Source organism: Vigna unguiculata, chromosome 5 (assembly GCF_037176805.1).
Source record: "Vigna unguiculata cultivar grain cowpea cultivar isolate G323 ecotype 2 chromosome 5, ASM3717680v1, whole genome shotgun sequence".
Classification (NCBI taxonomy): Eukaryota; Viridiplantae; Streptophyta; class Magnoliopsida; order Fabales; family Fabaceae; genus Vigna; species Vigna unguiculata.
Genome location: NC_140796.1, coordinates 6,596,614 through 6,609,809, shown reverse-complemented (window position 1 = coordinate 6,609,809; position 13,196 = coordinate 6,596,614). Strand labels below are relative to the sequence as shown.

The 13,196-nt window shown below is 28.2% G+C and overlaps 2 protein-coding genes across 2 annotated transcripts; both read left to right on the top strand.

The window, feature by feature from the left end:
* The first annotated feature begins 1,726 nt into the window (after positions 1 to 1,726).
* LOC114182935 (uncharacterized) lies at positions 1,727 to 3,962 on the top strand. The gene is made up of 3 exons (XM_028069746.2): positions 1,727 to 2,261; positions 3,059 to 3,162; positions 3,376 to 3,962. The coding sequence occupies exons 1-3, from the start codon at positions 2,100 to 2,102 to the stop codon at positions 3,695 to 3,697; spliced, it is 588 nt and encodes a 195-aa protein (XP_027925547.1). The 5' UTR covers positions 1,727 to 2,099; the 3' UTR covers positions 3,698 to 3,962.
* Positions 3,963 to 12,320: 8,358 nt separating this feature from the next.
* On the top strand, positions 12,321 to 13,141 carry LOC114183135 (AP2-like ethylene-responsive transcription factor SNZ). Its single transcript, XM_028070036.2, has one exon. The coding sequence runs from the start codon at positions 12,479 to 12,481 to the stop codon at positions 12,959 to 12,961; it is 483 nt and encodes a 160-aa protein (XP_027925837.2). The 5' UTR covers positions 12,321 to 12,478; the 3' UTR covers positions 12,962 to 13,141.
* The last annotated feature ends 55 nt before the right edge of the window (positions 13,142 to 13,196 follow it).

Below are 13,196 nucleotides of genomic sequence, written 5' to 3'. Positions count from 1 at the left end.
ATTTTAAAAACGATAAGTAACATAGAAACTTGGATCTCAATTTTTTTTCCCCAAAAAGTCATTTATATATACTAACACTTATACTTAAAAAAAATCAAGGTAATTAGGAAAAAACAAAGAAACAAAACATAGCATTAAAGATGGTTTTCCTATCACGTTTGAAAATTCTAATTTAATAATTTGTAATGTAAGCATAGATAAATATGATTGGGATTTGAGTATAAAACCTAATAAAAGCAAGATTTATTCTTAATAGAAAAAATATATTTCTTTCTTAAAATTAAATTATACACCTAATTTTCCTATGCACCAAAGATGAGTAACACGTGAACGTCGTATTAAAAAATCGTGTGAATAACATCATTACTTTCCTTAATTAGTGAGATTATTAAAATCTTTTAGTGTTTTATTTTTCACTTCCAAAAAAGAAAAGAAATAGGGAAGTATATGGAGTGGTACAAAGAGACAAAGCACGAGGTAAAGTAAAGTATAAGTAAGTAAAACAGCTCATCCTCAAGAATTGATGTTACCGATGCATTTGGTGGTTTTGTTGTTATTTCTTTCTTACACACAAAGATATAACATCAGTGTTAGAATGGAGAAAGTGAAAAAATGAGGGAAAAACCACAGAAGACTAACATAACCTTATTTTTAATTAATTGTTATTAAGCATTTCATTAGTTTTTAATTGTTTGAATTAATTATTTCTGTCAATAATAGTCAATAGTTTACCAAATATTGAACAAATACATAATCTCTGATGACATTTTCAAGGATAAATGAAAAAATATATTATTAAATTATTTTATATTAGTTATAGCTTTTTTAAAACATAACTCTTATGATAGAATAAAATACATTGAGATCGAGACTTAATTAGTGAGTTTGTTCTCAATATTTCTTCTTCTTCTTCTTTTTTCTTTATTCATGCTGCTGTTTAATTAATTATTTGAAATACCTTACATGCATATATTTTATTGTTATTATCCAAAACATAGATTGCACTAAATATGTATGAGGAATTTATATACATTTTTCCAAATCACATTAATTTAAAAAATTGTAAACATATTAAAAATGCAAGATTTACGGAATGTGTATTTTTTTTATTTAAAATTAATTACGAAGGATACAAATAAGAAACAAAAATAAAGAGTAATAAAGATGTAATCCATGATTGTTAGTTATACATGTTTTCTTGGAATATCTAATCATATCTTAAATATTAATTATACATATTTCTCTTTTACATAGTATCATTGTTTTGTCTATCAGAAATATAAACATAAATATCAATTATTAAAAAATATAAATTAGTATGATTTTTAAACACATTACTATGTTAAAAGTAACAATTAATTTTAAATAGTAGTAACAATGGAAGGTGCATTTAGTGTATGTTAAGTCATATTCTTAAAAAGACTTTGTTGCATATCAGAATGATTTTCCAAGAAAGATGTAACAAGAGAAATGGACAGAACATCAAATCTTGTCCTCCTTAAGCTTAAACAAGTTTGAGAATTGTCAGATCTTCAAAATCCAGTGCTGTTCTTTCTTTCATAGTTTTTTTTTTTACCGTTAAGATCTTTTGCCGCCGAAAAATTGACAGCCACTCTCAACCGTCTGATCAACAAATCCCCAACATCTGTGAGGGTCCACCTCATGCAGTGGACCCCACCTGCACCGTTCTAATTCCCAAGTAAGAAAATAAGAGAGTTTTTTTTTCTCTCTCTACACGCTCTTGTCTGTTCCCCCACCACCATCCTTTGAGTCACACCAAAGCCACTGTGATTCCATTCCATCTCTTTTCTTTTCCTCTGAATAGCTCTAAAGTTTCCATTTTTCTGACATGGGTATCTCTTTTCTTCTGTGTTTTTCTTAGTTTTTATCTTCTCTTGTCTGTTCCGACTTGTCAAGTGTGGACTTTGTCTGGGGTGCCATCATGCGTTTGGGTTGAAGAATCTGTGAAGTGGCGGTGTTCTATATGCTGTGGTGCTGCTTCTGTCGCTATTCCTGCTTCTAGCTTGAGGGGTGTGTTTGTTGTGCTTGCATCACTTGGCGCGTGCGTGTGTGTGTGTGGATTGGTTTTTGGGTTGGAGATGTTGGGTTCAGGTACCAATTTGGTGACCACGGTCATTGGCTTTGGCATGAGTGCCACTTTCATTGTGTTTGTCTGCACCAGAATCATATGTGGAAGGCTAAGAGGAGGTGTTGAATCTCGGATGGTGTATGAGATTGAATCAAGAATTGATATTGAACAGGTAAGTTCGACTGTGCCTTTTTCTTCCTTCCCCCTTTTCCTGTTTTTGCCAGTGAACGGGGCTTGATTTTGCGTGATTTGTTCAATTTCTATGAAACTTCTATCAATACTGTAATCTCTATTTCATTTGGTCACGACTCATATGTTATTTTTCTGATCCGGTACTTAGTGTAAGAGGAATGATGATTGCTGCGATTTTTACTTGTTCCTTCTAACATTTGATTCTGATGCAAATGCTGCATTCTGTTTCTAAAAAGTAAATCTGTGGCTTGTCTCTAAGCTTTTAATCAGATGTTGGGAATTGGAAATAGGTATCATTAAATGTGTATTGCCCCTTAAGTTAATTGCCATTTGTCATGATAAGATTATGCTGATGTTCTAATCCAATTCGTAATCGAGACTTTTTCAATGTTAATGACAAAAACAACTACAAAGCCTTATCTTACTGGTGGGGTCGGGTAAATACATCACACCACACGACACACCATTGAGCTGGGTCAAAAACCAAATCTTTATAGTCAAAAACCAAATCTTTACAAGTATTCACACTGCATTCGGGTTCCGATGCAGCGTTTGTAACTCATTTAACAACTTAGCACTAGCCAAATTCTGTCATGAACAAGTTTCATTGTTAATACTTCGTATAATTTAAAGTTCATGAATTGAATGTTTCGGGACCCTCCAAATAAATGGTGGATCACAAGAGAATGGACTTTGTCTAATTTGCAATTTAGTTTGTGATTCTATACTGTGAAGGTTGGTTGCTTTAGATTTTAATTTTTCATTGTTTACTGATAGCCAGAACATCATGTTAATGACCCTGAATCAGAACCTGTTCTGCTTGATGCAATCCCTACTTTGAAGTTCAACCAAGAGGCTTTCAGTTCCCTTGAACACACACAGTTAAGTTTTAGTCTCTCAATTGTAGGTCACAGAGAACAAGTTCCTCATGTTTTCCTTGACAGAAGATTTCAAACTGTTGCAGCAATTTCTTACTGCATAGCATTGTTCATAGCACATGATATACAAACAACTTTGATAGATTATTAAGCTCTTGCAAGGAGGAGATAGATAGATATAGATATAGATATATATAACTTAGTTTGGTTCTGCAGGTGTGTAATATGTTTGGCAGATTACAAAGAAAGAGAAGTTTTGCGTATCATGCCGAAATGTGGCCACACTTTTCATCTTTCTTGCATTGATATATGGCTGAGAAAACAATCTACCTGCCCAGTTTGCCGTCTGCCACTGAAGAACTCTTCTGAAACAAAACATGTAAGACCTGTGACGTTTACCATGAGCCAATCCCTTGATGAGTCTCACACATCAGAAAGAAATGAAAATGTAGAGACACATGATGAAGAAGCTACTCCTACTGCAGCCAGTAACTCTTTGCAACAACCAACTTCAGGTGAAGAAGGAGCAAGGCAATGATCTAAGAAGAGAAGAGTGAAAAATTTCTGCTTTTATAGAGGAATGCTTCTAATTATAGATTGGATTCAAATTCTTTGTCTGTGATATGGCCTTCATATTTAATCTCTCGGTGGTGTAAATATGCTTCCTTTTGTAGCATATGAAGGCCTAGTTTTTGGTGGAATCTCTTGCATACCATGCTTAAGTTCTTTTCTCCATGGTATCACTCAATCAAACATACCTCTCGTTAATGCTTAACCGATTAAACAAATGTTTGATTTTCTTATTTTTCTTCTTGTAAATTTCTTTTCATTAGCAGATTCTTTGTTTTTAACAAATGTATCTTGAAAATTTGGATGGCGAGAAAGGAAATAAGTCATTATAAAATCGTAATTACATTAAGCAACCATTAGTGCCAGCTGTTGAGGGTCCATTTTTAATAATATTTATGGCAGAAAGTTCTTTACCAAATACTAAACGGCCAGTGGTCCCCTGTAACTACTAATAACAATAACTGCACACATAATATTATATCAAATATATCTGTAAATCTAACACATTGAAATATTATAAAGAATTCACAGAGAAAAGTCTTGTTATAAAATATGTTTATGTAGCAGGATAGGTTCTCTGAGTGATGTTCAAGCGAGATCAAAACGAATATGCAAAACTTAATGTTGTTAAAGGGGATATGCTATGATCACTTTTTCAGGATTCTTGTACAGATTAGAAATAGGATACAATCCATTAGTTATATATATTTATAATTTTTCTGATGTAAGTTGTACATAAAATGCCATTAATAATTGAAAGTGTGTCTTTACTATTTATGGAGGAATAGAGAATCAATCTAGAAAGGCATCAAAGCCAAATTTCCTAACATGTTTACACATGCCAGGTCATCTTGCAAGTTGTAACTATGATCATCTATCCATGTGCATTGTGTTACCTTATACTCTTGTTTTTGTAGGAAAATAGCAACCTAATGGACTTAGATCAATGTGCTACTTTCATGTGAAAATGTTGGTTGTTGGAGGTGTTGGTGTTGCTGATGATATTGTTAGGAATCTAAGTGTGACTATAAGTTTTATATTAAGTAGAAATAAAAAAGTTGAACAACACAAGAAAACAAATACTCATAAAATTATTGTTTAAATGTTTTACGTTGAAATGGTATTAAGTGTGTTATATAGTTTTGACTTAAGCCACCATCCATTGTAGACGTAAGCCACTACCATCGTTCGTCGTAGATGCAAGCCACCACCACTACTAGTCACGTGAGGGAGAGGATTGTGAACAAATCGTTTATTCTTTCCCTAAATCACGTTCTTGACCTAATCGCATTTTCCCATTTTCGATTTTGTCCTAATTGTGTTTTTTCCCTTTGCAATTTTGTCCTGATTGTGTATTCATTGTTCTCTTATTGTGTTGGGAATGTTGATTTAGCCCTGGTTTTGCCCTGATTGTTGGATGTTATGTTGATTTAAAAAATTTCTTGCTGTTAATTTTGTTCTTTGAAATGGTTCCTTAGAATGCAAATCATAAGAAAAAAAAATTCGAAACTGGCGAGCCAACCCGCCAGCTCGCTAGTCTGCCTTCATGTGGGTTGAGTTCTAAGTTGTAACCCATTTTTAGTTGGCGGGCCAACCCGACCTAATCCGTTTTCAGCTGGTCAATATCGGGTCGGGCTCAAACAGGTGGGGTTGACCCGTTTTGCCACCCCTAATAACTCTAAACAAAAAATATAATCAAATATTCATAATATTCAATAAAACAAATATTTCTAACTGTAAATAATAAAAACTAATGAAACAATTTTATAAAAAAAATTCAAAATTCAAAACAAAGTAAAAAAAACTTACCCGTAATGGAGACCAAGACACTGGTAACGAAAATAGATTAATGAAAACGGCTATGGTAGTAAGTAGCACCTGAATAGAAGGCCAACGGGTGCAAACTCAAAACGAAAATATGGCGCGTGAACGAAAGGCTAATGATGTGAAACGAAACTGTCATGGAGAGGGGTTGCGAGGCAAACACCACAATGGTGTGGGGACACGGCGATGCCTTTGCACGAAGATGGTGGCGACGCCGTTAACGTTTGAAAACGGTAGACGGTTGGACGAGTAACACAAATGAGGACGAATAAAGCAGTGACAGGAGGAACTATGTGTGATGAGAAGAAATGGTGGAGGTGCAGCGACAGGAAACAAAGAAGAAGAATTGTGCATCGAGGAAGTGAAAAAGGCAAGACCTTTTTATCCTTCGACAACTAATTAATAACGGTTATTTCACTTCATCGTGTCATTTCGTTGTTTCAACATGTTCAACGACGGGTCTAGGTCAAACCCTCGTTATTTTGTAAGTTTTCAACAATGAGTGTTGAAAGAGTCATAATTATCCAACTTTTGTAGCAATGTGACGACGGGTATTTGGAAATTGTCATTAAAAAATTATCTTTATTTGCTAAAATAACATCCTGTTTTCATTTTACTACGTGAGCATTAGAAACATTCTTAATAAGCATCATTGAAGACTCTTTTTGCACTAATGTTTTCTAGTGTCCCTCAACTCCTTTAGTATTTTTTTATGATCATTAAAATCTTCACCAAGTTCAATTTTTTTTACCCATTATTAACCGATAATAGTTCTTTATGTAAATTGAAAATCTTCATCATTGATTTTTAACTAGAGACCCATTTGCTTACTATATTTCAGAGCTACATGTATCCCAGCGAAAATTGAAGCTAAACACAAATTTTTTGAATCAATTATTAAACCGACCCTCAAATGTGACAAAAAATTGAATATACAATGTTTCAAAACTGATACCATATTTGTTTTATGATTTTGGTTAATAATTCAAAGTATAAATCAAAGAATTAAATAACATATAAGAAATAATGTTTATAAGAAGTAACATTTATTTTCTTATTCATATTTTATTATTGTTAAATCTTCATAAAAGTAAAAGTCATAAATAAATTATATAGAGGGATTATTTTTTACTTTAACAAGTGAAAGCTTGAATTTGTTCAACTACAAAAGAAAATATTTCTTCTAATTATTATTTCAATGCATTTTAACATTAATTTAGTAAAACTATATTAATTTATTTGTTTTTTAATAAAATACTAAACATCATATTGTTATTTAAATGTATTTATTAATTATGTTTTATTTACTTATTAAAGTTATCAATGAGACATTTTTTATTACATATATAGTTTATTGTCTACTTGTACTAAGTACTAAGACAGAAACGACTCATACATATCACTTCAATTTCATACTTAACTTATATAAAAACCTATTTTTATTGAGATCTACCAAATGAATGAAAACCATTAGTCTGCCTATGTGAGCCAACTTACACTTAAAAAAAAGAATTATAAATTGAATATAATCAAACTTCTATATTTTTTCAATAATGTCAAAATAGGTGATTATTGTCATAATAAGGTTATTGCCTTTTGAATTAGAAAACTATTATGATTGAGCTAAAAACTAATTCTATTAATTCTATATTTCTATTATCATAGTGTGGACCTTTTGCCGAACAAACTTGTTGATGTTATATCCTTTTCATGTTACATAACATTACCTTTGGTTTATTTGCTAACCTCATCCAAGTTTTTGAAGTATTGGAATAAACCACAATTGTATCTTTAATCAAGTTAAGAATATCTTGTTATGGTCATTAATCAACTTTTCTTATTTATCTTTGCTTCCACATATTGTTTGTATATGCAATAATGTATAAGGCTACTTTTTTAGTTTATTTTATACAATAAATTTTTACAAATATTTTTATTTTCTAATACATTTTCATAAGTATAATTCACCATTGTAATTGCATAAAGATGTTTTATTTATAATGTAATATTTTAGTGTCATGGCTTGTTTATCAACCTCCAACATAGATTGAAGTTCAAAACATGAAATATATATGTCAAAATTTGAATTATTATTAGTTAAATTTTTTTTCTATATGTATTATTTTTCAAGTGGTGTTGGTATAAGAAAAATATCTCATTATAATTTAAACAAAGAAAATAAAGAGACATTTGGAATATTTTAAAATTTTTATTTGTTTTCTTTTTATAATTTTTTTTAAGTTTATCAAATTTATTTCATTAACACAAGTGAAATTTCTCAACATTTGTAAAATAAATAGATTCTTTGATTGTCATGAAATTTTAGTTATGTGTAATTCTTTAATATTTTATATAATTGTTTGACTTTCATCAAATTGTCATTTTGTATGTAATTATAATTTCTTTCTTAATATTTAATGTGAAAAAAAAGAGAATATGTATTTTTTACATTAAATATTTGATAATATCATGTTTTATTTTTATGTTTTTTATTTTATTTTTTATAAAAAATATTTCATTGATATTAAAACAATAAGAAAATGAGTTCAAATATATACTCATTGTCTGGTGAAAATGAGGATGAGACAAAAATTATATATATATATATATTATATATATATATATATATATATATATATATATATATATATATATATATATATATATATATAAATAACATGAGATAAAGATAGAAATGATCATAAATTTTTATTTTAAAAATGAGAATGAGATAATAAAAACTCGTCCCCACCCTATTTTATTTTTATCCTAAGAGATTGTTTTTATCCTAATAAGAGATATGATAAAACTATTAAAAGTAGTTATCTCTATGTATCATATAGGTCCATGTGCCATAATAAATCTTTATGCACCAAATTCACCTATTAGTCTTCCTACAACTCATCACACTTAATTAACATTTAGATACCAAGGTAAGGTTGTGTATCCTCCAATTGTATATCACACACTAAAGGTTGAAAATATTGATTGAGTTATAGCATTCACTAACATATATAATGACTCTCCACACATATTGACCTCATGTCACTAGATAACGAAAGACTCAAGTAAATAAATTTAAAAGAGTGAGAAAAATTAAAAACTTTTATAAGACATTTTTTTCTCTCAATAATTTTTATAATTTATTTCAATTTTATTCTTATATTATTAGAAATTTCAATTAAGTAGTTCAGATTTTAACTTTGATAAATTTGATGCATTTCCTCTATTAATATAAATGATGTTATCAAACAACATAATAGAAGTGACCATACAAAATTCATACTAATTTAAACATTAAGAAAGTTAATTAAAACTTTTAACAATATAAAGATTGATAACATTATATTAATATATAAATATAGGATTAAATTAAATAAATTAGTGAAAATACATGGTCTAAGCGTATGTGTTATTTTTTATGGTAATAAAATCATTATTATAATTATAAATTTAAATATAAATATTTTTATATTTTTATTTTAAACAATTTTTATTTATTTTGTAGATAGTTTTATAATTAAAAAATTGTCAAATTTAAGAAAAAAAATTAAAAAAGAAAGTTAAATATAAAAAAACCGACTAAAAGTAAAATTGGAAAAATAATCATATTAATTATATATATATATATATATATATATATATATATATAATAAAATTAAAAACAAAATATGAAAAAAAAAATCGATATATGTATGAAAGATATAAAAAGTATATACCTAATTTGTTATCCCCTGATGGAAATATTTGTTATGCTGTATGAATCAGATCAACCAAAAGTCTTATTAATACAAGTGAAATTTGGACAAAAAGTTTAGGGGTTAAATTATACTTTTTATATATAATTTTTTTTAGTTAAAAAAAATTCTTCATTTACTTTTTTCATTTATTATGTTTAAAACAAGCACACATAATAATAGAATTCAAGAAAAATATGATTATCATTTATTATTATATCATGATACCAAATCATGAATACTATTTTATTTTAGATAAGCTCTCGTACTTCATCAATTTGATCGGGTGGGTATTGTCAAATTTGACGATGTTCGTCCGGATTGCGTTCTAATAAATTTTTAAATTTATTTTATGTAACTCTAAAAATTTTAGAGATTTGTTTTTCATTATCTTGAATTCTTCATAAAAATTGTCAAGTTTAATTATTGTAGATGCATTTTTTCATCTTTATCATAAACCTTCCTTCTTCAAGAAAATAATCAATTATTTTACTCTTTATGATAATCTTTCTAGTGTAAATTTATCACTTCTCATCTATTTAGAAAAAAGATAAAATTTATATTCACAAATCACATTTATCACACTGCAAAACATAACAAAACTCATACTTTAATTAAATAAGCAACCATGTATAAATTCAAAGCTTTACAAAATTTACCATAGGCAGGAAAACACAAAATCACTAAAGTTCACAATTAAGGATTATACTAATTTGGAAAAAATTATAATTAGGGTTCATATCAATTTCATAAAAGAATTCCTAAAATCATAATTAGGATTTATACCAATTTGAGAAGAACATCCTAAGAAGAATCATAAATCTAATATACATACATCATTATAAGATACTAACCTTTTATAATGTAAGAGATCATGTAAAAATGTATATTTCAATCTCAATCTATGTGTTCTTCGATCTCTGTTTTCCAATTTATCTCTTTGTATTTTTTTCTTTTTACACACTCTTATGATAACTTACATAGTAAAAACATCTTATAACAAAAAAAAAAACTAATCTTTTTTATAAATCAATGTTTTCATTAAATTTTTTACTTTACTTTATATTATTATTTCCATAATATAAACTTAATATAATTAATATATAATTCTAATTTAAGAAAGATATAAATATATATAAAAAAGAATTAAAAAGCTTTTGGAAGTCGTGCCTCACTTGTCACTATAATGTTCCGTCGGTGCTTATTAGAAGAAATATTAACAAAGCCATAAAATTTAAGTTATTTTTTGCTCAAAATTAAAGCCATTTAAACCTAGAACTTATCAATTCATTTTGTTTTTACACATTCAGAAATTGGACTGTAATAGATGGATATTTTTAAATGTGGGGTAGTTTATAAGATATCCAAAATTTCCAAATCTACTACTAATTATACTTTAGTACTAACTAATGTGATTTGTTCATAAACTACAAAACAAAAAAATAAAACAGAATTATAATTTCCATGTAAAAAAGCTAAATTTCCTAATTCCATATATGTATATATATAATTTATTCAATTTTTACATTTTTAAATTCTCTTATTTTTTAAAATAATGTCAATTTAATTATCCTGTCAAATGATTCAACACGGAGTGAAGGTACCAAACCAATTAAAAATTAAAAAATTTAGTCACACTTTTAACAATAATTGAATAAATTTTATAAATAAGAAACAATTATCTAATTTAACTGTTTGTAAAGATAATTATGTAAAATTTAAATTTATAACAAGAGATGTTATTTTTTGTGTCATTATTTTAATTTTATCTTTAATTATTTTATAAATAATTTATTTTTAATTATTATTCAAAAAATATTGTCTTAAATTATTATTTAAAAAAAGTTATACATATTTTATTTTTTAATTTTATATTAATAATTATTTAAAAATTAATTATATATTTATTATTTATTTTAACTTAAATTTTTATGAAAATTAAAAATTCGAACACGTGTTTCACTAATAATTATTAAGAGAATTAGAAAATAGCAGTTTTTAACGTATGACTAAAACATAAGTTAAACCATTATTCAAACATTTAAATAAAAACTTACCAAACAATCAATAACGTATTACCAAATAAAAGAGTCTAAATTTTAAATAAAAGGCAGTTTAAATAAATAATTCAATAATGGACAAATTAATTAAAAAGATATCACAGAAACATGATTTCATTCGTGGATGCAACCCAATGGGCCACAAAGAGACATGGTGAACCAAAATGCAAAAATAATTTAAAAGTTTACCTTTTTTATTATATTATATATATATATATATATATGTATATTATTTGTTAAACTATTAATATAAGTTGTAATTATTAATTATATTAAAAGTAACTTAATATATAACAAGTAATAGTTATTCAATTTATTTAATTAGAAATTTTTATTAAATAATAATGTTATAAAATTTTTATTTCTTTAACTGTTATATATATAATAAAAAATAAAAAAAATTATATAAAAATACTGACATAAAATTAACATTCCCTTGAAACCAATTAGCCTCTCAGCAAGTTTAACTATTATGAATCAATCTATTACTATTATTTTCTTTTTCCTCTTTTTCCTATAAGTTCATAATTTCAGTCTGTTTTTCAATAAACTTTTATAGTTTAGATTGTATAATTTGAACCGTAAATTTTATACTCTGAATTATAATTTGAAATATATTTTCTATTTTCTGTTTCAGAATATAGAATCTAAAAATATATAATTTAAAATATAAAAAATTATATATTTAAAAATAGAAATGTAGGTTAAAATTATAGAGCTACGGAACGATACTGCTCTATCTTTTATAGATCAAAATGTTAGACTAAATAATTTTACGGGCCTAAATATATCTGAGGCAATATAATCTACATTCTACATGCACTAAAATAAGAGTAGAAGAGTAATTTTCTCAATTTATATGAGGTGAAAAGAGTAAAATAGTTGGTGAGAATAGCAGAAACTAAGATTACAAGAAGAAGAGTTGAATTGGATAAAAATAATTAAGCCATTCTACACCTGACTGCAACAACAACAACCAATAATGTCAGTAACGCTCCCAATAAACAATACAAAAACATCCTCAATTTCCGCTATTCTCAAAACAGCACTTCCTCATTCACTATCAAACACTCAAGTTTTGTACTTGTGTTCCATCCAACACCCAGAAACAAAATTTCAATTTTTTCAATGGAAGAGGCACCCCCATCAATCCAAGACCTCATTTTGTCACTTCAACAAGCCACTTTAATGGCGAAGCAGTTACCATCATCATCCACTGCCAACCCCACCCATCTCCACCAAATCCACTCTTCCCTCCACCAGGCCCACCGCCACCTCTCCTCCTTCCTCTCTGCCCTCCAGCTGCCACCATCTTATGCCGCTGAGTCCTCTGCCACCGCAGAACCGATGCAGGTGGAGGACGGTGGCGATGGTGGGGTGGATGATGAAGAGACCACTTCAAAGTGCACCATTGACTTGGTTGAGGAGAAAATGAGACAGTGTTTCATCAAGAACAAACGCCCCAAACGGCCTCTGTCACCGTCTGCAACGGCGGCAGCCATGGAGGAGAAAGGGGTTGCCGGTGATGCATACGTCGAGCGGATCAGGGACTATGATCCTTATAATATGAAGTTGAGGGCATTGGACCTTTTGTATCAGTTTCATGCGTGATGTGGTGTCAGATGTGATAATGATGTTGCTAAATTTTCTTAATTGTTTTTGTTCTGGCTACAAAAATTTTTAGTTTTATTTTGGGATGATTGGTTTTGTTGATGAACATGTAATGGATGATTTGGGTTGTATAGTTAGTTCAGTCCATTAATTAATCATATTTAATATTAGTTATTTGCAGATTGTCTCTGATTTCATACCCTGCTGACTTTCTCTGATTGCTTATAAAGAAGAT